At 32.6% G+C, this 25,947-nt stretch overlaps 1 protein-coding gene across 1 annotated transcript; it reads left to right on the forward strand.

Annotated features, from left to right (window-relative positions):
* Positions 1-9,352: 9,352 nt before the first annotated feature.
* LOC132049707 (S-adenosylmethionine synthase 3-like) lies at positions 9,353-10,883 on the forward strand. Its single transcript, XM_059440612.1, has one exon. It carries the CDS (start codon positions 9,375-9,377, stop codon positions 10,545-10,547), a length of 1,173 nt encoding a protein of 390 aa, XP_059296595.1. The 5' UTR covers positions 9,353-9,374; the 3' UTR covers positions 10,548-10,883.
* Positions 10,884-25,947: the final 15,064 nt, after the last annotated feature.

A 25,947-nucleotide genomic window follows, 5' to 3' on the forward strand; every position in this document is an offset into this window, starting at 1 on the left:
TCAGCTCCAATTCCAACCGTATTCATTAAAAAAAAATCTTTGTTTCCCTTGACTTTTTGAATGTTATATATCATTGATAACTTTTTGTTGACTAAAAATGGTTAACTAGCATTTTATAGCAAAAATGCAGTAAAGACTCGCAAATGGTGCTATCCCGTAAATCTCCCTTATTGTAATCCACCATTCGTGGTCTAAGTTGGCGATATGAGTGACAATGTAAATATGAAATTCTTACGGAAGAATTAATTTAAATAATCGTCCACCCACTCGTCTAAACTAAAAATAATTGGCGAATGTATAATATATATCTAATTCATATTTGATATGTGTTTAACCGTATATAATCTATCTATACGGATTAGAAAAAACAAGAGGAAATAACCCATATATACAGTCCACACAGCTAATTTGCAGTCGATGTAGCCCGTTGTATCGTTAGTGTATAAATAACGTATATATAATGTATAGCTATATATAAATTGTACAACTCTTTTTGTAACTTTACATATACATCCTTATACACTATTATACATTACATAGGGGTGTACATGGACCGGGTTGGTTCGGATTTTTTAAACACCAAACCAAACCAATTGTGTCGGGTTTTAAAATTTATACACCAAACCAAACCAATAAAATTCGGGTTTTTCAACCTCGGGTTTCCTCGGGTTATTCGGTTTTCTCGGGTTTTTCGGGTTTTTTTTTGAAGTAGTTTTGATACAAAACATAAAACTTTTACTTCAAATATTTATTTAGTCCTAGTAAGATACAATTATATAATTAAGGTGTTTCTTAAGAAAATAACACAAAATGTGAGAAGAGTGATGACATTGTATTAAAATATTCAACAAAAGCTAATATAATCGGTTAAAATAAATATTGCTAAGTAACAAGCCATAAAAGAAAATGACCATAATCTAAAAATACTAAGTCATGCTAAAGTGAGTATTAATTACATGACAAAGAAAAAAAACTTAAGTTATGTATTTTTACTCTCTAAATCAATTATGCAAAACTAAATAATAGATATCCAACATTATTGTCATTCCTAGTGGTAATTGAATTTCTTTTGTTAGCATTAGTGTTGAGTTAGTTTTGGTTTGGACTTTATTTGAGTTACTAACATTCATAGGATATAAAACTTATTGACATTCAAAATTCTAAGTTCAAGCTTGAATAATATGATAATAGATAAAAAAATTACGAAAAAATTTAAGAAATATTTATAAATTACTTTACAAATAAATATTTTTATGTATAAATATTTTTAAAATTGAATACATGTAATGTCGGGTTAGTTTGGTTCGGTTTAACTTTTTTTAGTTAAAACCAAACCAAACCAATTATGGTCGGGTTTCTTTTTCCAACACCAAACCAAGTCAAACCAAACCACTAGTCGGATTTTTTTCTCGGTTTGACTCGATTTATCGGTTTGGTGCAATTTGTCGGTTTACTTTGTACACTCCTAACATTACATATGCATTCTTATACACTATATAACTTATAAATAATGATATGCTTTTTATAACAATGTATAAACATTGTATAAATGTCTTAAAAAGCAAGGACAACTTAGAGTTACAATCTCACTTATTTTCTTGTCTTCTGATGGATCTTTCTTTTACCAATAAGCAATTTGATTAAGATAATAGAACATTTAACGGGAAACATCTCTGCCCATGGATGAATCAATATATTTGTATAACGGGAATTATGATGGTTTTGGGCAAAACCCTTTTCCCATTCCTCTTCCTAGTACTACTTCTTCTTCTACTACTTTACTACCTCTTCCTTTGGAAAATACTCTCATTTGCAATTTAACCAATGCCTAAACCATTCATTAATCAATGAATTGTCTCCTTCATAGCTCACTGATTCTTTCAACAATAACTGACTTGATAGTACTCTCACTTTCACTTCCTAATTAGAAGATTTCTCATCAATCTTGGAACATGTTGAAGTTGGGAATTTTGCTAATTGTAAATTGGAGAGAACTCAATCTACTGAATCAGCTGCACTACTAATTTCAGCATTGGTTTGTGCTCTTTAAAAAAGGTCAAAACAAAGAAGCAAATAAAGCCCTAGATCCCCAAAAGAAGATGTCGAACTAATTTGTTGATGCAATGGTAGAGAGAGATTCGATGATTTGCCGAAGGAGCATTTGGGTCTGATCCATTATTTCACTCGCCACCGGCACCGCTCAGGAGGTCGCTGACGAGTTCGTCTAAAATTTTGGTAATTTAGATTGCCGAAAAGTTATATGGGAAAGAAATGGGTAGTTGGCTAAAAATGACAAACTATATGCCTCTCTGGTATCTATGTGTAATTATCTCAAAAAATAAACAGTAAATTCAGTCGGTTATTTGAGTAAAGATCCCATTCTTATTTCTGCAGATCCAAGTAACTATTTCTAATAGCTATTTATGGATTATAACTACCTTTTGCAATAATTACATTTCGTAGCTACATTTTACATTTCGTAGCTACTATACATGAGGCGAGCTGCAGCTGGAGTGGTCATTGGGCATGTCCTTTGCCCTTGCGTGCCCAGGTTCGAATTCCGCTGGCCACATTCTTTTTCTGAGAAATTGCAATTTCAGTTGTATTTTCGTGTTTTGAAATACAGCGAAATACATGTATCATAAAAGCAAAGTAGAGTAAATTGTTTAAATACATGAGGGAGTTGTGTATTTCATTGTATTTATACATTGATAATTCTTTTATTTTGGCTGTATTTAAATGTGCGTGTGTTTCTACTGTATATAAATACAATCAAATAAATACAATCAAAGACACTTGTATCTGACTGTATTAACAAAATTGGGTTGCACCACATTCACGTCATATGTATTTGATGTATTTCGAATAGCAACATAACATTTCGTTGTATTAAACTGTATTTTAGTGTATTTGGTTAGATGTATATCACATGTATTTGGTGTATTCAGCTGTATTTCGGATAGCAACCTTACAACTATTTAAAAATACGAAAATACAGCTGAAATTACAAAGAAACCTACTGTTTGTAAATTGCAAACTTATAGCTATATATTATAAGGAGCTTATAAAAGATAGCTGTTTATGTAAGTTGTCCACCCATTTATGAATATGCCATCCAACTACATCTTGCTTTCAAGATAAATGACTACTCGGGAATTTCGGCCCATTAGACCAAGTAGGCTAATCAGTGTCAGGTTGAGCATTAGAACCATATTTACTTGGCAAAAGGACATATATAGCTGCTCGGCCATAAATAATCCCATCTTTTAGCTCAATTTTTCTCAAATTCAAAATGTAGCAATTAAACAAATTCCATCTGTTAGCCAAAACTTAAATAAGACAATTGTCAAGTAAAAATCCAAACACAAAAATGTTTGAGGCGATTTTTATATATGATATGTTTCATTTGTGTATAAAATATGTATCAGTATCTATCTGTAATGTATAGAAACTGTATAAAATATGAATCACTAAGGTATGTATCACTTTTGTATATAATAAATATCATTTGTGTATATAATGTGTATCAGCACAGTGCAATCACCCTGTATAGAACAGAAAATTGTATCATTTTGGTATATAATATGTATCATTTTTGTATGGAAAGTGTATATATAATTTCAACATGTGTATATAAACTGTATCAATCTTGTATAGAATGTATATCATACTTTTAAAAAATGTATTATAGAAACCGTATCATTGTAGTATATAATATGTATCACTATTGTATATGTAAAAAAAAGTATCATATCATTATTGTATAATATGTGTATAATTAACGTATAATTTATGTATAATAAATGCATGATTAATTCCAGCACATGTATATAAACTGTATCATTCTTGTATATAAAGTGTATATGTAAATCAAACATATGTATATATGCTGTAGCAGCCCTTTAGTGGAGACGTTTTTTGTGGCGACTTAGTTGCCACAAAAAGTCTTTTTTTTTTTAAGCGCCTGGGCTGTTGGGCCGGCCAGCCTTGGCATTATTTTGGGCCGGCCGGCCATTTTTTGGCATTAATTTGGGCCGAGCGGACTCTGGTGGGATTAAGCTCAAACAAAGTGGTTAAATATGGGATTAGTTCATTTGAGTGGACACGCGAGTGTCCTTTCCTATTTACTTTTGAAATTGGGTAATTCGCCTGCCTTCTTCGGGGTGGTCTTTAAATTTTGCCTCTCATATTTGAAATCTTTAAATTTTGCTTCTTTAAAACCGTGGCTTCCAAAGTTTGAACCCCCACACAATTAAAATTTAAAAAAAAATTCGCAAGGCGAGTTTAAATTTATTATGCCACCGCGTGCCCCCATCTGACATGAAGGAATTACCAAAGTTATGCGGACCGCATACTTATGCCTTATGGGCGGACTTGGCATAAGTATGCGGGTCCGTGCATAACTTTGGTAATTCCTTCACAAGTTTATGCGAGGTCCCATGATAAAAGTTTGTCCATTAAAAGTATGCCCCCACCGGTATAAACTTGTTAAGGAATTATCAAAGTTATGTCGGACCAGGCATACTTATGCCAAGTTTGCCCATAAGGCATGAGTATGCCGGGTCCGGCATAAATTTGGTAATTCCTTAACAAGTGTATGCCGGGTCCGGCATACACGCGACCCAAACCTTATCTTGCAATTTTTTTTAATTTATGCTTGAGCGGGGGTTTGAACTCAGAACCTCATGATTTTTGCGTGAACGCTCAGAGTTGCAATGCGAACGGCAAAAATTAAAGACCAGTAATATGAGGGGAATAATTTAAAGACAACAAATATGAGGGACAAAATTTAAAAACCACCCCAAAAGAAGGCCAATCCGCGCAAAAAAATGTTTGGAATTGGTGTATAATTGGACTCATTTCAGCCCACACTAGCAATGTTATTGGACCTCGAATTCCTCAATCGGATCGTTCAAAGCGGCCCTTTTTTCCTATTCGAATTAGTTTGGTACCAAAAAAAATGTACTTTACCATTTATGACAAGTGAGTAATACAATCTCCTACGTTCTATTACTTTTTCATTTTGATTTTCTCATCTCTCTTTTTTGAGAAGTTTGTGATACATAAAACAAATACTAATGATAGTTAATAAATGTTACTCCGTATAACATGACAGTTTTGAATAACATGGTACAACCTTTATCCTTTTAAGCATCTCTTGTTTAAAAATGATCAAGATAAGAGAGGTAACTCTTCCTAATCATTATTTTCGTCTTTCATATACAACAAGGAAGTAATGAATTCCACAATAATTCTTTACTCTTTACATTACGGAAAAAAAAATTAATAGCAAATATAAGGAATAATTTCATCAATAAGTACCACTCAATTCTCTTTCTTATTTAGACTCCACCTATTTCCTTCCTTCTGTTTTCTACTTCTATTTTTTGTTTTGTTTCCTAAATCTTTATTTATGTGGTTGGTAACTTTCCCATACTTGTCAAAGCGAACTAGCAAAGTGACATCTACCAAACCCTTAAAAGAAAAACTACCAAACCCCTTTCAAGTTGAGTTGGCAATAAGATTCAACAATTCTATGACATTTCACCAAACACGTACATCTCTTGAGGCACAAGGTACAAGCTTCCCGAGCAAAAAATATCACACATTCTCACCAACTTCAACCAATAATTACTCTCTCCATTTTTATTTATTGGTATTTGACTCCAATTCCGTTTAAAATGATTATTTAACACACAAAATCTGGGACCCGCTGTAGAGTTGGTGGGTTATAAGCTGGTAGGTCCCACTACGATGGTTGGCCATTTGGTGTCGTGCTGGAAACTAAGCAGGCACTTGTTTGAGATCGTATCGTATATAAAAATTAGTTATTCACTTATATAGGGTAAATAATAAATAATTTGATAAAAATGGTAACAGATCTGAAGATGTACAAATTAAATCTTTTTTACTGTTAAAAATCACACCAAACATTTTTCAAAAAACTTCAAAAACGACCTTTTTCAAACATATCAACTTTTGGGAAACTTTGAATACTCCCCTCGTTTTTTACTTGTCCAAATTGTATTTTGCACTCTTTTAAGAAAAAATTATTAATTAAGTAAATATTTTATTAAATTATCCTTATTAATATTAATTAAATTAAAATTTGATTAATGATAAGCTATTTTTTTTTAAATTCTATCAGGATTTGTTAGTGTGCAAAAGTAAAAAATCTAAAATACTTACGTGTTTACACAAATCCCATGAAGACATATCATATAATGAACATATATAACTATAAATTAACTATTCCTTTCTTTTTTAGTCTGTCCCAAAAGGAGTAAAAAATTTCAATTACCAACATTCTACCAGGCAAGTTTTAGACCAAAAATTTTAAAGGACTACACATCTATAATTTAAGACAGCAAGATTTAAAAGTCTCCTTTTGTTTCTTAAATCCATGCCCAGTCAAATAAAGACACTTAAATTGGGTCAAAGGAAGTATGATTGATTAATACATACTCCATCCATCTCAAAATATTTATCGCATTTTTCATTTACAAGCCCATTAAGAAATCATTTATAAGGGTAGCATTATGACTATTTTACCCTCTTAACATATTTCATCATGTTTACTCTCTTCTCCATAAATATTTACTCCATAATAATGAAATCTCTTAAATATTGGTATGTGAACTCACAAAATCAGCCCATTGATGGAGTCAATCCCACTTTACCCCTTCACATTTAAGGGTTGAGAAATGATACTCTTCCACATATTGAATGAGAACAATAACCCTCTTATGTAATATTTTTTGGTGAGAATTTTTTTGTTAAATAAAGTTTTGTTTCTTTTTTTCTTTCTAGAGTTAAATTACAAAAATATATAACTCTTACTATTGGCTCATTCACCCATTCCTTTGAATATAATGTACTTATCTTTTAGATATAGCAACTACTTGAAATAATTTGTTAATAAATTTCAATTTATGTGACATTTGTTTTATCAATAATTTTTCATACTATATGTTAATAACAAATGTTGTATCAATAATTTTTATTCCCTAATTTTAATTGGTTGGATATAATTGGTGTTTAAAGTTTTAGAGTTTTTGAAAAAAAATTGTATGAGCTAAATTTTGAAAAATTGTTGGTTTTCTCTTCAAGAGCTAAGCTATTTAGAACATCTTTCAAACCATTCAATACTTCTATTTAGGACATATATGAATCTCATTCGATGTGTGCGTTTTATGCCAAATTATAAATTTTGATAAAATTCTCTTCTCCGTCCCAATTGATATGAAAAATTTGACTAGACGCAGAGTTTTAAAAATAATTAAAATTTGTGGTCTAAAATACATTATAAAATATATGTATGACTATAAATCATCTTATTAATAATGAAATGAAAATTTTAAACTTAAATTACTCTCTCCGGTTCAAAACAAGTGTTCACTTAGCCTTTAGCACACCCTTTAAGAAATACTAACTCCTAGCTTGAAACTTATTAACAAATAATTCCCAAATAGTGTATTTTCATAAAAGATGAGTACATTATTTTCAGAATAGGTGAATGGAACAATAATAAGAGTCATATATTTTTGTAATTTAATTCTAGAAAGAAAAAAAATCTCTTTATTCAAATAAAAAAAAAAATCTCACCGGAAAATCTTACATAAGGGGGTTATCGTTCCCATTCAATATGTGTAGGGGGTATCATTTCCCAACCCTTAAATGTTAGGGGGGTAAAGTAGGATTTACTCTTAATACGAGGGTAAAATGGAAAAAGCTACCTAATTTTATCTTGGGTAAATAAAATGATAAATATTTTTAGTAAGGACGACAAATATTTTGAGACGGATGGAGTATATTTATAGTTTACAGTATTAATTTATTTAATCATTAATTGAATTAATTGGTGTAACCATTCGATGCATGAAAATATTTTTCAGCTATTTCTATATATTACTCTCTACTGATTATATATATACTGGATATAAAAGGAAACAGATGAGTGGTACCTAATAAAGAAAGAAGAAAGTGAGTGGCTGGCTACTATAAATACACTCACACAAATCACTCCCACCACTCAACACTATCTATTCTTCTTTCTCTTCTCAGATCTACGAGTTTTTCCTTCAAGGTATGAACTCAAATTTACCTATGGATTTAGTAAAATTCTATTTACTGTCCAACCTCTGTTTTTTTTTTTTTACTGAATTAAAATTGAGATCTGGAGTTTTGTATCTGCATTTATTCGATTTCAACATTTCTGTCAATAAAAGTTTTTTCTTTTTAATATTTAAATCTTGAATGCAATAAGTTTAAGGTGACGACATTATTGTTATTAGTGAGAATACTTTTTTGTTTTATGCATGCGTACGTACCGACAAAAGTTTGTTATGATTAGATCTCTTATTTTTACCGTTATGTTTTACTATCATGTAAAGTAGTAAATAGATCTCATTTATCGCGTTGATTCTGTTAGCAAAGTTGTAATTTTGTCCATGAATTTGGTAGTTTTACGTGCTAACATCAGCATAATTTCACATTATTCTAATTTTGTCTATCAGGAGTATTCCTTTGGTTTGGACAGTTGGGATTAGAAATGGTTTTGGTGTGCAATTGTAGATGCATAAGTGTTTGGTTTTAGTGGTGGCTTGTGATTATGAGTTACGGGTTTGGAGTTGATATTGGAATGAATAAGGTTTTCCATTGATTTTAGGTTTTCGGAACCTAAAAAATATGATTTCACCTTATTCGTTATCCAAACACGAATTTGTTCTAGTTCTTTAAAATGAAGATTTGTTCAAACCAAGTGACATTTGATGATTGATGGATCTTGACTTGTCTCGGATCTCCTTTGATCGCAGTTTTCATGTATAGCAAAAAGAAAATGATGCAGATTTTTCAGTAATGCAGTGTAAAATGAAGATCTATATGGGAATATGTGGTGTTTGAAATTCTTATAATCAAATTTTGCGGGCCGAAATGAGTGTTAACCATTTAAAGGAACCCCGGTAGACTTCCCCCTGTTCTTTCCAACATTAATCACCAATAGTTGTCAGTCCAGCATTGACTGATTTTTGCGAACTGTGACAAATACCTCTTCGTTTGATGAAACAAGATACCTTGTAAGTTGTGTCTCTAAATAATGATAAAGCATTGAACAGTCCACTGTAATTTTCTAAATTAAAAATAATCAACTATATTTATCCGTGTGTTATTTTTCATGGTACTCTGCCACAAAGTGCAGAAGTCTTTTTTCTCTGTCAGCATGATTGAATACTTGGTTGTCCTTGTTTTCTAATTCTTACTGCTTTCTATTGTCTCATCATTATCGGGGATCGATCGACTTTTGCCGCAATGTCTTGTTAATTGAATATTCCAGGATTTCAGTTTTAACACATTCTCTCTGTTTCAGGGCAGAAATGGAAACTTTCTTGTTCACCTCAGAATCAGTCAATGAAGGCCACCCCGACAAGCTCTGTGACCAAGTCTCAGATGCCATTCTTGATGCTTGCCTTGCACAAGATCCAGAGAGCAAGGTTGCATGTGAAACTTGCACAAAGACAAACATGGTCATGGTATTTGGGGAGATCACAACCAAGGCCAATGTAGACTATGAGAAGATAGTACGTGATACTTGCAGAGGCATTGGCTTCACCTCACCTGATGTCGGCCTTGATTGTGACAACTGCAAGGTCCTTGTCAACATTGAGCAACAGAGCCCTGACATTGCTCAAGGAGTTCATGGTCATCTTACAAAGAAACCAGAGGAAATTGGAGCTGGTGACCAAGGCCACATGTTTGGCTATGCCACCGATGAAACTCCTGAGTTCATGCCCCTTACTCATGTTTTGGCCACCAAGCTTGGTGCCAAGCTTACTGAAGTGAGGAAGAACAAAACTTGCGCATGGCTCAGACCTGATGGGAAGACTCAAGTAACCGTGGAATACAAGAACGAGAATGGTGCCATGATCCCAATTAGAGTTCACACTGTTCTCATTTCAACTCAACACGATGAAACTGTCACAAATGAAAAGATTGCCCAGGACTTGAAAGAGCATGTAATCAAACCCGTCATCCCAGCTAAGTACCTTGATGACAACACTATTTTCCACCTAAATCCATCAGGTCGCTTTGTCATCGGTGGTCCACATGGAGATGCTGGACTCACTGGCAGGAAAATCATCATCGACACCTATGGAGGATGGGGTGCTCATGGTGGAGGTGCTTTCTCAGGAAAGGATCCTACTAAGGTGGACAGGAGTGGTGCTTATATTGTTAGACAGGCAGCTAAGAGTGTGGTTGCCTCAGGACTTGCTCGCCGCTGTATTGTGCAGGTTTCTTATGCAATTGGTGTGGCAGAACCACTTTCTGTGTTTGTTGACACTTACAAGACGGGCACTATTCCGGATAAGGATATTTTGGCCTTGATCAAGGAGAACTTTGACTTCAGGCCCGGGATGATCGCGATCAATCTGGACTTGACAAGAGGAGGCAACTTTAGGTACCAAAAGACTGCTGCTTATGGTCACTTTGGCCGAGATGACGCGGACTTCACCTGGGAGACTGTCAAGATCCTCAAGCCTAAAGCTTGAGCAACTTCAGTCCTTTTAATTTTTCAGCCGATGAAATTTCTTATGTTCATTATTCTTGTGGAGAAAAAGCAATAAACAGAGCTTCGTAGCATACATTCAATTTCTAATATCTACTTTCATGGCTCCATCAAGCAGTGGGAGAAGGGGACTTCAAGCATTCTGAGTAGTTGATCCTTTTGATATTTTTGGTATCAGTGATTTTGAGTGTGTATTGTTCCAGCCTCGTACTTGAATTTTATAACATCATTCCCTGCAAGCTAATATGAACAAACTCTTCTGTTTGATATTAAATATCTGTTTTCATTTATAAAATGAAAATTTCAGTCAGTTATCTTTTGATTTTGACATATATGTGTAATAAGTTTATTTTAGTCGACTATGACTTTGTCTAGTTGCACCTGGAAATATTCTTTCTTACAACCCGAAATTTCTACTATATATATATAAGCGTGGGTTTGGAGGTGATTTCGTCGTCGACCTCCAACTCATGTTAAAAAAAAAATAATGTGGATCTCATATTAAAAAATTAAGTAATATCCATATAACTTTTAAAATATCCCCCATTAAATCAATAATGGTGGATTTATTCAGTTGGTATTTCTATAACGGTTATTTTTGAATTGGTGACTCCCATTAAACTTTAATGTATAGTCTCTTACTTATCTCTCCCTCCAATCTCCATAGCTTTTTTTGTGTTCCCATAGCACTAATATTCAATAGACAGAAAGTACGGTGAAAGATTAATTTTTCAAAAGTAGTTAATATATTACTATCAAGTTTCATTTTTAAAAGTTACTATTACAACCGATTACATTTTGTAGTTCCATGAGTGATATCTTACCTCACCAATCGTAATTCTATAATCAAATTAATTGAATATTGTTACAACCGATAAAATAAATTACTCGATGTTTATTGTAGTTTGTTTAATATCCTAAAAAGAAATTAAGATGGGTATTACATTCTCAAAAGGCATTTTCCAATGTCTTAAGTTTCTAATTATATATGGAGCACCATAATAGCCAAAATAATTTATTAGTACATACTATGATGGGTTAAGTAAGTAAAAAAAAAAAAAAAGGATAGAAATCTTATACCGCATCTATGCCCATGTTATATGACACAATATATATAATCACCATATGTATAAAAAGTTTCACGTTTTAGCCTAGGGGAATGGTAGTTCAAATGACGTTTTTTTAAAAGTATATCAATAAGTTTTGAAATTCGGGTTCAAATTTGATTAACGCATAGTTTAAAAAGTGTCTATTAGCTTTTTCCTAAATAAAGTCATATAAATGAAACAAAGAAATATCATGGCACAAATTATTGAAGATCCCAAAATTTCTATCTTTACAGTTTTTTCAAGAAATGTTGTAGAATATATCAATTCTTTTTATAATTGCATAAAAATAAAATTATAAATATATGTTGGGCCCGTTCTGGCACGGGCTCTGATATCTAGTAGTTTTGATAACAGGAATTAATAAAGGATTAAATAAAAATAATTTCAACAGGACACAACGGTTATTATATTGGTGCGTGTATAGATGGGCTCTAAATTAATAATTTGTACTAGTGTAAAGAAAACCGACAAATCGCACCAAACTGATAATTCAAATTAAACCATGGCAAAAATATATGATTTAGTGTTGGAACAATTTTTTTTTTTTTAACTAAAAAAAGTTAAATTGAATCAAACCAACCCGACATTACATGTATACAAATTTTAAATATATTTTACACATAAAAGATTTACCAATAATGTAATTTATAGATACTTCTTAAGTTTTTCATAGATTTTGTCTTTTAACATAGGGAAAAATACGTATATATACATATTAAGGAGAAATATTTACGAAACGTGACGATAGTTTTCTATTTACAAAACATAACATTACAGACCCTATATAAAACTTTTTTTTTTTAAGAAAAATATTTTTTTCGCTAAAAAATTTATGTATGAAATGTGTATATCTCGCTCAAGGCTTAAAAATTTCACTCAAAATTTAGTGTATGAAAATGATATGAAAAATGAATGAAATGCGTATATCTCGTTCAACGCTTAAAAAAACTGCTCAAAATTGTGTGTATGAAACGGTATGAAATTTGTATCTCGCTCAAGGCTTAAAATTTCGCTCACATTTTCGTGTATAAAGTTCTTGTTAGATTTCTGTAAAATTAATACAACTACAACAGCATTGTATACAACTTTGATATAACATTCAAAACTTAAAATAATCGCTCAAATTTTTGTGTATGAAATGGTATATCTTGCTCAAGGCTTAAAAAGTTTGCTCAAATTTTATGTATAAAAAATGTATGAAATGTGTATATCTTGATCAAGGCTTAAACATTACGCTCAAAATTTTATGTGTGAGAATGGTATGAAATGTGTGTATCTCACTCAAGACTTAGAATTTCATTCACATTTTTTGTATATAAAATTCATATTAGGTTTCTGAAAAATTAATACAACTACAACAACATTGTAACAACTTTCATACAATATTCAAGGCTTAAAGTTTTCACTCACAATTTTGTGTATTAAAATTATATTAAAAATTTCGCTCGCAAATACACATTTCATACACAAAAATTTGAGGTAATTTTTTAAGCCTTTGAGCCAAAAAAAAAAAAAAGTTAAATTTTTAAAAAAATATATAAAAACTATTTTTTTTTAAAAGTTTAAATTTTTTTTTTTTAACAATTTAAAAAAAAAATTATTTTCTGAAAAAAAAAATGAAAAACATATGAAAATCCATCATGGTTCGTAAAATATCGTTATGTTTTGTATAGAAGGAAAACTATCTATAAGTTTTGTAATAAATAGTCTTAAATAGGTACCTATGTCATTTTCCCTTTAACACATATTATTTCAACTTGGATTTAGATTTTGAATGTTACAATAAGTCTTATAGCCCATAGATGTTAGTAACTCAAATATGTCCAAACCAAAATCAAATCAATACTAATGCTTATAACAAAAGTAATTCAATCCTAACACTAAGAATGACAATAATGTTAGATATCTATTCTTTAGTTTTGTATTGTTAATTTAGATAACAAAAGTGCATAACTTAATTCTTTTTCTTTGTCACGTAATTAATACTTATTAGCCGTACTTATTTTAGCATGATTAGTATTTTTAGATGATGATTATTTTAATTATGCCTTATTAATTAGCTATGTTTATTTTATGTTATTTCAGTATCTTTTTGGTTGAATATTTTATTACAATGTCATTACTCATTTCATATTTTTGTGTATTTTCTGAAGAAACACCTTAATTGTATAGTTGTATTTTACTAGGACTAAAAAAATATTTGAAGCAAAAGTTATAGTATTTTGTAGGAAAATATTTCTGGAAAAAAAAAAATTCGAAAAACACGAAAAAATCCTAAGTCGAAAAACTTGACTTTTATTAGGTTAGTTTGATTTATCTATTTAAAAACCAGACATAATTGGTTTGGTTTGATATTTGAGAAACCTGAACCAACTCGGTCATTGTACACCCCTAATCTGTACATATTCAATGATTTTTTTTAATACAAATGAAGAGTTTAAACCAAAGCTATTAGGTTATTTGGCGACAAGGCTTTCTATTAACTTCACGTACTTACTTGAGTCGGTTATACCACTAGTGGTTTTTACCCCTTCACTAGTAGCGATCAAATTCTTACCTTTGGTTTTACTAACTCAACAAAGAAGCTACAACCTTTGACACAACTTGTACTTTTTTATAGAGATAAATTCAGAGACACTCCTCAGGTTTGACTTCATAACACTAACTTTTTTTGTGGTTTACGATATTACGCTTATCAGAGAAGAGGTCTCTGAAATTATCTCCTTTTTATATTACTCTTTCTTTTTCTTTTTTGATACACTCATTATACAAAAAAAACAGTGCTTTGTAAGAGCGGAAGAACTATGAGTTCTTGAGGTGTAAGTTGTGTATTGATCTTGGCAAATCTTAGCATTAGAATTTGACTGAAGAAGGGCAACTTCATATTCGACCTTTGTTGAATCTTCTTGGCTTGCTCCTAGTTCTATGGATACTAGAAATTAATATTTAGTAAGCTTATCAGATGAGGATCAACCCTCCTCCTTGATAAAAAAACAAAACAAAAAGTTGTGTATTGATTTTCTGTGAAGTTTATGGGCCCTTGATCCATATTTGTTATAGACCATTACGCATATTTATTAACTGAGTGATCCGGTGGTATAAAATTTCGGGCGATTTCGCACGAATTCCCTTATTTTGGGGTGGTCTTTAATTTTTGGCCCTCAAATTTGAAATCTTTAAATTTTGTCCTTCGCTAAAAATTCCTTGATTTCGGGTTCGAACCCCCGTTCAGTTAAAAATAATAATAAAACATTACAAGGTAGAGTTTGGATTCGCAAGGCAGAATTTTGCCTTCAAAACTCTTCCTGCAGGTAGAGTTTTGCATGCAAAATTCTTTCTGCAGGTAGAGTTTTGCATGCAAAATTCTTCCGAGCAGTAGAGTTTTAAAAAATTATCCGCCGTATGAATAGTTTTGCGTACGCAAAGTTCTCACTCGCGAATCCAAACCTCAGCCTTGCGAAATTCCTTTTTTTTTTTTTTTTTTTTTTAATACTAAGCTGGGGTTCGAATCCAGAACCTTAGGGTATTAGGCGAAGGGCAAAAATTAAAGACCACCAATTTAAGGGGCAAAAATTAAAGACCAGTGTTTTTGAAGGGCAATCCGCACAAAAAAATGTGAAATTTCTTATAATATGAGATAATAATAGTTAATCTCATTGGAATAAACCTCATTTCCGATGCCTAGTTATGTTGTTCAAAGATTTTTCTTCTTACTTCAAGTTTGGAATGTACATGTTACGATCCAACCGTAAGCAGCACACACACTAAAACTCTTCGTGGGCGAACCATCCCCATACCCAATTATCAAACCATTTAAACAATTATAAATCAATAATCAGAATTAAATCATAAGTACGCTCTAGTCATGCCATCAATAAATAAAAGTGCTGAAATCTAACTATTACAACCCCAAAATCCGAAAGTCATCGTACAAGGACTCTAAAACATAACTGTCTAGAAAGATAAACAATGTCTGGAATGAAAATAGACATCAACAAAGAGAGATCTTCAGGCGGCATGGCATGGATAGAAGCTCACCCTCGGATCTGATCAGGAACTGGCCTCAAGCTAAATATGAGGTCTAGACGAAGTCTCTGGCACACAATCTGCACTCAAATAAAAGGTGCATCAAGGTAGTATCAGTACAAACACTATGTACCAGTAGATATCATAGGCCGACTAAGATTAGTATCATGCATACATTCATAAAATTATCAAGATGCAAAGTAGGCACAATAACACATAACCAAATAATGTCATCAACAAAAAATAGCCAACACAGGGATAAGATAAATCCAGCCATCAATCAATCACCGAATTGATATAAGTTCGATCATTAGCCAAGAAGATAATATGAGTCCGATGCAATTCAATGCAATAATGAAGTATCTCAATCGTGTACACACATGCTAAATGTCATATTGTTTCTCCAAATAGTCATGATCTCACAGTGGAACCCAGAGTCCATGTACCACTCGTCCAAATCATCTGATGACTAGCCCATAACAGGTCACATCCTCACCCATTGTCAAATGTGCCTTTTTCATATATATATATATATATATATATATCTATTCTGCATTTTTCATCACAACGTGTTTCTTGACTTATTTCCGGTTACTATCAAGAATATGGAATAGGATCACCAACAATATCAAAGTCAAGAACACAAGGCACCATGCCACAAATCAATCAAGACTCAACAAATCAAGTCATCAATCAATATGAATATGAAACCATCTCAATCACAAGAAGAGTATATATTAACTCCTTCCTTCTCATATCACAATAATTCCACCTGAACAAGACATAAATAATAGCAACCAACCCACATAATCAATCAATCACATCAACCTAGGAATTTCCAACCACACTTCTATTTTAGAAGACCTATACATGCTTTTCTTCCATCAATTCTATTACATATACATTCAACAATCAAAGTTTAACTCAAGTATACTATAACTACGTAACCTCAACGCTAAACTTGAACAATGCAATCATCCAGCTTTATTCGCAAAGCTTTAGAATTCAAAGTCTAGCAATCATAATGCTAAGTGAGTAATGGATCATCTACTCAAACAAACAACAATTGGGGAAGAGAACCCAACTACTTCTACCATTTTCAAATGGGTGAACTATCACTAAGTGTGAATTCATCATAAAATCAACCCCAACCATCATACTATTCCAATTCATGGGTTTTCTAATCAATTCATCCCCTTTCAAACAGTTTTTAGGCTAAAGTTTCCATCTTTATTGGAACCTTAAGTCTCAATCAATAATTTCCACCATTAATAATCAATTTCTCACCCTAGGAAGTGATAATCTATACCCCTAGATGAGTAATAAAATCAATAACCCATCAATTATTCAAGGGTTTGCAATTTTCAGGGTTCTAACATTTTCTTCCACCATTAAAGGACCCTTAATTCATGTAGGAACTTAAGAATGACAATGGAATGAACAATAACAGGGTTGGAACTTACCTTCAATGGAGGACCTACCAAGACTCTAAGGAATTCACCTCTTATTATCTAGGCAACAGTTTTTGGTGTAAAGTGAGGAATGACTCGAAATTCCACAATAAAAGTCGATTCTGCGTCCGACCGGGGCCGACGGTCGATGTTCCACGGATACGGAATTGACCCGCGATAGCGGACCTCATTGGGCCCGCTTTCTGCGGCGCGAGCTTGCTTCGGCCATACGGGACTCGGCTTGCGAGCGGTAATGCCGCCGCTGCAGCGGTCCAAATCGACCAATGAGCTCTGTTTTTTCACCAGTTTTTCACCCAAAATCCCAACACCAATCCGAGGCCCTTCAGACGCAGACCAAACATGCACATATACGTAAAAACACGCTACAGACTCACCCGTGGCCTCGAAATTCCCAACGGAGGTCTAATTTACCAAGTCACCCCCCAAATGAACATACAACAAGTTTCAAACAATGCGCAACAACAAACAAATCAAGTTTCAGTTTTTAGACTTCTAACTCTTTGAGTTCTCATTAAGCTCATTTCTATTCTCGGGTAGGTACTAGCAAGGGTAAAATGGTCAAAGCCCCCCTAACGACCTAGCGGGTCGTTACTGTACTAGTAATGCATTTGTTGGAAAAATATTAATTATCGATCCTTCTTCAATAAGAGGGAATAGTAAGTTTTTGTACTCTTCTAATTAGCTAGCTATAGCATATTTTTTTAAAAAAGGGCAGCTACAGCTTAAGTTAAAAGAATTTTCTCTCGCCTTTCTTACAAACAAAAAGAAACAATCGGTCTCTTTAAATTTTTAAACAGTTTTGTTAAATTTTGTTTCGTAAAGCATGAAAATGTTATTTCTCACAAAATTATAAAGCCAGAATAAAATTCAAATGACGCGTGAAACAGTCCCTTTACACCCTTAAAGAATTCACTAAATAAATACTTATAAATAATTGATATTAAACCCAACAAATTAAATAAGTTATGACTAAGTTTCAAACTCAAACCTATAAATCAATCAAAAAAAATTCTTCTTTCTGAGACAATGAAGAAAATAATTATTCGTATTCTCATAACTCAAATTGAATAACTTTCAAACAATTTAAAGAAATATCTTTCGGCAATTTCACATTCGTAATTCTTCTTGTGCCAATTAGCGATAGATGATGAGGCCCCATATGTGAATTTGATGGGAATGGACAAACCAGGTATGTGGGACGTTAAAAATCATAAAACTCAGTTGACATATATATAATATATGAATTATATTTTTCCAAGTCTCGATTTTACGTCTAGAGATAATAATTCACATGATTACGTACAAGTGGGGTGGAGTTATAGCTTGGATTAGGCAGAATCTAAACTTTGGTTTAAATTATGTATTTGTGTTTAAAAATTAATTTAATATATAAATCATTTATTAAGAGCCTAAGAAGCTGCATTTAAAAAAAATAAAATAAATTAGAAACCATCCTAGCTCCGCCTCCACATATAAAATCGATTAGAAAAAATAGTCAACAATTTTACACCACAACAAGCTAGAAACATATACTTCAAATAAAAAAAAATACTATAATTTTATTAAAAATATTTACTGTCGGTAAATTCACTGGAAGAAAAAGAAGAAGAAAAACTAATTAGGGCAACTTATTAGATGATGGTACTGGCTCTTTAATGCATCAAGTGTACGATTGAAACATGTCTAATATTATTTGTGTTTATATTTATATTCATAGATATAGTAATAAGTGACAAAAGAATGAGTTTTGTCTACTTGGTTACATTCCAACTATATGGTTTATACTTAAACCGAAAAAATAAATTATATGGTTATGCAGCTTTGCCAATTAAAATGGTTTGCTCTTTCAAACTTGTCCTTGTATTTGCTATTTTTGATATATATATATATATATATATATATATATATATATATATATATATAATATAATAACAAGTGACAAAGGAAATAATTTTATCATCCTTAGTTACATTTTTTTAGTTAAACTGAATATATATATATATATATATATATATATATATATATATATATATATATATATATATATATATATATATAAATGCCTGCACACACGGAGGACAGACTGATGAGGGCAAGTCAAACATAAAGTAGGTTAAGTATAAATATTTTCTTGAAAACAACAAGTGTCTGATATTACTACGATAGCTAATAATTGACAAAAGAAAGAGTTTTATCATCTTTAGTTACATTTCAACTATATGGTTATGCGGCTTGTCAATTAAAAGGGTTTGCTCTAGTGTGTGTGTGTATAACAAGTGACAAAAGAAAGAATTTTATCGCAACTTTAGTTACATTTCTAGTGGTTAGTGACAAAGGAAAGAATAGAATAATATATATATATATAAAAGCAAATTTTACATACTAGTTGGAATTACGTGATGCTCTTGAAGGAAGGCGAGCTCATGAGGCATGAGTCAAACAGGAAGTAGGTTAAATATAAAGTTTTTCATGAAACAATATTTTCGGTGGTAACATGTCCGATATTAATACTTTATATAATAAGTGACAAAAAACAAAATTGTAATTCTTAGTTATATTCTAACTTATATAGTTATGCAGCTTGCCAATTAAAGGAGCAAAGAAACTTGTCTCTTCTGCTTCACGTTATAAATGTCATCCATACATGCGCATCCACGTATGTTAATCACTACTAAAAAACAGGTTTTTTCGACCGCATAATTTCGATCTCACTTTTTGGTCAAAAACAAATCGACCACATGAGGTCGAAATTTTCAGATTTTAATTTTTTTTTTTTGGATTTCGACCTCATGAGAACGAAACTTATTTTTGTACAAATAATAAATGAGAAAAAACATTTTTAAAAATTAAATTATATAAATAAAATAACTAATTAAAAAAGAAGAAGCATATTTCGACCGCACGGGGCCGTAAAATAATAAACTTGTAAAATTTAATATACTCCCCAAACTTCAATCGTGAATTCATTTCCAACAACCAAAAACCTAATTACATTAAAACTCCCACCCCCACCATACCCCTACCCCGCGGCCGACACCCCACCCCCACCACACACCATACCCCGCTCGCCGACGCTCCATCCCCACCACACCCTCCCGGCACCGACGCCCCATCCCGCACCACTGCGTGTCCTCGCCGCCGTTGCCGTCCGTAGCTCACTAAAGGTAAGTCATTTTTTTGCCATTTTTTTCAATCTCATTTCTATCATTATTAGTTACATTACTTTGTAATTGTAGTTTAATTAGTAGATTACTTATATTTATTGTTAAAGTTTGCATTTGTAGCTATTTGTTAAAATTTTACTAAGTGTAAATTGAAATTTATTTGCTATTCTAGTAACAAGTTCCCAATCGTAAGTTTTTTTTTTAGTTATTTTCTCTTTGCCCTAATATCCATGTGGGTTTCTTAGTTTGTCCCTCATTGCTTAAAGTTCGATGCCTGGGATAACCGGTGGATTTGGTTTTTTATATGGTTTAGCAAATTTTTTTTCTCGTTCTTGTGATTCTTCTTATTTTTTTACTTTAGAATATGCTCTCTTTTTGCCTATTTGCCTATCGTTGTTTTATCTAACCTATTCTTGAACTAAGCACTGATTGTGGTTTCTTGGCATGTTCCATTCTTGCTCCCGTGTCACAAAAATGGAAGAAAAAGAAAAATTGCAAAAATTCGCTCTAAGAAAGATGTAATGGTGACCTAATCAACCATGGCAAAAAAATAATTCTTATGGCCAACTTGTGTGATTAAGGAGTATTTGATGAGTTTCTTTTCCTATTTGTCCTTTGATTATGGTTATAGGACAAGAACATTACAATAGATTAAGGCCACCGAGCTACCGAGGAATGATGTTTTTGTCCTAGCATTCTTCTTGTTGTCGTGCGAGCTATGTGTTAACATACTTAAAAGGTGCGTTCGTTGAAACTATCAACTTTGCGAGTTTATGTCACTGTCTTTAAGGTTGCCGATACCGATTTTTGGTCAAGGATTCTCGAGCTTCAAAGATATGCCCCGGTACCTTGGTGGTATTAGCTGCACAAAACTTGGTAAGTACTTAACATGTTTCGATTTTGCAATTATAACAAATGCCGATTCTCGAATGTAAATGCTCGGGGGTGTACAAAAGTGCTAACATGTCTACTTATAAAAAAAAATAAAAATAAAACAAAAGTTGAATGTGTTGACTGCCGCTGCCCTTTGTGTTTTGGTAATACCGTATTCAATAGCATACATAACATAAGGCGTTTGACGATGGAGGTAAAAAAACATAAATAGAGTATTTTTTATTAGCTTTGCGGTCACTATAACTCGTAGTGAGATCTCGGCAAATAAATGGAGGGAGTATTGCTATATAAGTCGTGCTATATAAGCAAAGAAAGTATCAGACAATCAATTATTTTACCACCGCCTCGTGGCACTTTCGATTATGGTGATGTTGATTGTTAGTGCATCTCCAAAATTTCTCCAAGCAATATTGCTAGCAAAGTAAATAGTAGAAAGGTTTCCATCCAGTACATTAATGATGAAACTCGTGGATTCAGCGGATTGCTTAAAAATGAAACATAATGTTGGTATGATCAAGCATGCACATATAAGTAAAATATGGTCATAACTTAGAAAGATCACGTTTAGAACCGAATGAAAAGATCGCAGTTTAAAACCAATGTACAGTAACTTAGATATATTAATTGCGCTATTTCTAATGATTTCTCAAAAGCGTATCCATAGTTCATCTTTTATAGGTTGAAAATAAAAAGCAACTTTCAAGCTAAATACGCAGCTCCCATGTTTCAAGACTCTATTCTTTTCTAGCTTTGAAGCCAAATTGCATTGGCATAAAAGATACATCTTTAAGCAATTTCTCACTATCTCAGGCGAATCATTTAGGCAAAAGGAATCGCTTACATTTTATTTGACAAATAGGCAAGTCAAGTTAAAGTTTTGAAATATACACGAAAAGATGAAGATTAATCGATCCTCCAGTGCTCCAACCAATATGCATTATATCAAAACAAGGATGTAAACAACTTTTTGAAAAATATGGTGGAAACTAATTTCACCGTAACGTCCAAACCTTGCCAAAACCAAGAGATGTAGTATTATTCAAGCAGGATAGATTCAAAATATGTAAAAAACATGGTGTTAACCGAAAGGAAAAATGCACAAGTTAGTACTCCTCACTTTGGTATTAAAGAGAATTCCCGTAACATTGTTCTTCTTGGGAAGGGATTTAGAGGTGAATGAAACGGTCCGATTTCGGCTCTATTTGTAGTCAATTAATGTACGTGTCTATCTCCATCACTTATTTACTTATTTTCTTCTCTTTGAACAAATTCACGGGTTACTCTTGCTATTTGCGTAGAAATTATTTTTAACCCATAATCTCATTTCTTTTATCGAGGTGAATTAATCTCTCTTTACTTCTTTTATCTTCAAACAATTCACATCATCACATGGGTTAATCTTCAATCATTAATCGTTAGGTACATGGCCCATTAATGAAATTCTTTGAAAAGGTCATCCTATGTACTGCTGCTATACATTAGAGGTTGATGCTTTGGTAATGAAATCATGAACTGTTTATCCCACAAGGACCACTCTATGTAATGTCATTAGTATTAATATACAAATAACATCTCTTGTATCGATGCCAGCCATGACAAGGAAAGAAAAGTTAAAAAAACGAAGAAGCCGATCCCGCATATCCAAATCGCAACACTATCATCACAAATATGGTTTTCCTTCACTAACTTCAATAACCTTGTTGGCATGCTTCTTTTTAATTTGTAGGTGCTACTTCTCAAGTAAGGTGGATCCTAAGGAGTACCAAGAAACGGCGTAAAGTTACTCAACTAACAAGTACACTTAAAGGCCAATGAGGCAAGGATGTTGCATATGCAGGCCCAAATAGATAGCTTACTCACCCGGCCCCTCTAATATTCCCCGTGTCCCGGGGATGCTCGTAGGTCACGGCTTTAGTAGACGACGTAGTCACAAGCCAACGTAGTTCATGCTCTTGTTGATGAGGATAGTGGGGAGGAATCGGCATCATGTCTCTAACACCCAACATTGACTTTTTTGATTCGTATACTTTTGGATTGTAATATTGCTATGTTTTCTTGGATATGTATATGATATTTGATTATAGTTTTAATTCGAATTAGATGTACTTTTGAAGGTGAATTTGATTGTAGAATGTGTAGTTTATGATTGTAGAAGTACTTTGATGAATTGGACGTTTTGATGAATTGCATTGTTGATTTGGTCGATGAATGAGATTGACAGGTGGGCTGCTGTAGCAGCTGAATGCTGGAATTATATTTCCAGATTTTCGACCACATGAGGTCGAAATCCACTTAGATATTGATAATTTTCGACCTCATGAGGTCGAAATTGTACCTAGAAATTTAAAATTTCTACCGCATGAGGTCGAAATCTGGGCAACATTTTGAATTTCGACCTCATGAGGTCGAAATCTGGCAACAATATTGCTAAATTTCGACATCATGCGGTAGAAATTTTGACAATAAATTTTTTATTATTTTTATATTCTATCATATTTCAACCACAAGAGGTCGAAAACTTTAAATAATATTTATATAAAATAATATTTTCGACCGCATGCGGTCGAAATTTTATATTTAAATTTAAATAAAAAATAACTTTTTCGACTCCCTCATGTGGTCGAAAACTTTATTTTCGTAATTTAGATAGAAAACAATTTTCGACCGCGTGTGGTCGAAAATTTTCGACCACGTGAGGTCGAAAAAAATTTCACCCTACCTGTTAGCGACCGTGCCTTGAGGTCGAAATTTTGGTCGAAAATTGGCGTTTTTCGACCGCGTGTGGTCGAAAATTTTGGTCGAAAATTAGTTGATTAATCAACTAATGATACTCACACTCTGTAGAAGCAAGAGTGACAGCCAATAAACAAGAGGATGATAATAAAGTAAGAGACTATTCCATGAAGTTAACCAAACAAATTAATCACAAATTGTGACTGGTGCGATTACTACAACAATTATCACAGCTTTTTGGCAAGCACACAAGATCGCAAGAAAGGGGACGGTATTTCTAATCAGCTAAAGCAGCAGCTGCAAAACTCAATAATCAGCATCTAAAGTAGCAGTTATAACTACAAAACTCGAAACTTTGCTGTAAAAGTTAAACCAAAATACCAATATTTTTAAATCGAAAACCAAATCAAATAACGAAGTCTTATAAGAAATAAAATAGAAATCGAACTAAAGAACCTAATTAACTCGGTTTGAATCAATTTCTCAGTAATTATGTCACTCCTACTAAAGCAAACAGCTTCTGGGGACCCAACGGCGCTCAAAAATGATATGCGCGTGCATAGAGAGAAAGTAAAAACCTTTATAAGCGTATAACTCAAGTCACAGATACATCGCATCGCTCGATGTGGTATAGCCCACATGGTGGGCTCATTGCGCTATTAGATGATGGTATATTGGCTCTTTAATGCATCAAGTGTACGATTGAACATGTCTTGATATTATTTGTGTTATATTCATAGATATATAGTAATAAGTGACAAAAGAATGAGTTTTGTCTACTTGGTTACATTCCAACTATATGGTTTATACTTAAACCAAAAAAAATAAATTATATGGTTATGCAGCTTTGCCAATTAAAATGGTTTGCTCTTTAAAACTTGTCCTTGTATTTGCTATTTTTGCTATATATATAATATAACAAGTGACAAAGGAAAGAATTTTATCATCCTTAGTTACATTTTTTTCGTTAAACTGAATAGGATAATATATATATATATACACTAGTTGGAGTCATATGACATCCCTGACGGAGGACGGATTGATGAGGGAAAGTCAAACATAAAGTAGGTTAAGTATAAATATTTTCTTGAAAACAACAGGTACAGTGTCTGATATTATTACGATAGCTAATAATTGACAAAAGAATGAGTCTTATCATCTTTAGTTACATTTCAACTATATGGTTATGTGACTTGTCAATTAAAAGGGTTTGCTCTAGTGTGTTGTGTGTGTATAACAAGTGACAAAGGAAAGAGTTTTATCGCCTTTAGTTACATTTTTCGGTTAACCGAATAGAATAATATATATAAAAGCAAAATTTACATACTAGTTTGAATTACATGATGCCCTTGAAGGAAGGCGAGCTCATGAGGCCGCGTCAAATAGGAAGTAGGTTAAATATAAAGTTTTTCATGAAACAATATGTTTAGTGGTAACCTGTCCGATATTACTACTTTATATAATAAGTGACCAAAAAAAAAAAATTGTAATCCTTAGTTATATTCTTACTTATGCAGCTTGTCAATTAAAGGGGCAAAGAAACTTGTCTCTTCTGCTTTACGTTATAAAGGTCATCCATACATGCGCATCCACACATGTTAATCAACTAATGATACTCACACTCTCTAGAAGCAAGAGTGACAGTAAACAAGAGGTTGATAATAAAGTAAGAGACTATTCCATGAAGTTAACTAAACAAATTAATCACAAATCGTGACTGGTGCGATTACTACAACAAGTATCACAGCTTTTTGGCAAGCACACAAGATCGCAAGAAATGGGACGGTATTTCTAATCAGCTAAAGCACAGCTGCAAAACTCAATAATCAGCATCTAAAGTAGCAGTTATAACTACAAAACTCGAAACGTTGCTGTAAAAGTTAAACCAAAATACCAATATTTTTAAATCGAAAACCGAATCAAATAACGAAGTTTTATAAGAAATAAAACAGAAATCGAACCAAAGAACCTAATTAACTCGGTTT

This window comes from Lycium ferocissimum, chromosome 3, assembly GCF_029784015.1.
Source record: "Lycium ferocissimum isolate CSIRO_LF1 chromosome 3, AGI_CSIRO_Lferr_CH_V1, whole genome shotgun sequence".
NCBI lineage: Eukaryota > Viridiplantae > Streptophyta > Magnoliopsida > Solanales > Solanaceae > Lycium > Lycium ferocissimum.

What these genes read in the sequence shown, in the direction of transcription:
- LOC132049707 (XM_059440612.1), top strand. Translation starts at nt 9,375, where the DNA reads ATGGAAACTTTCTTGTTCACCTCAGAATCAGTCAATGAAGGCCACCCC.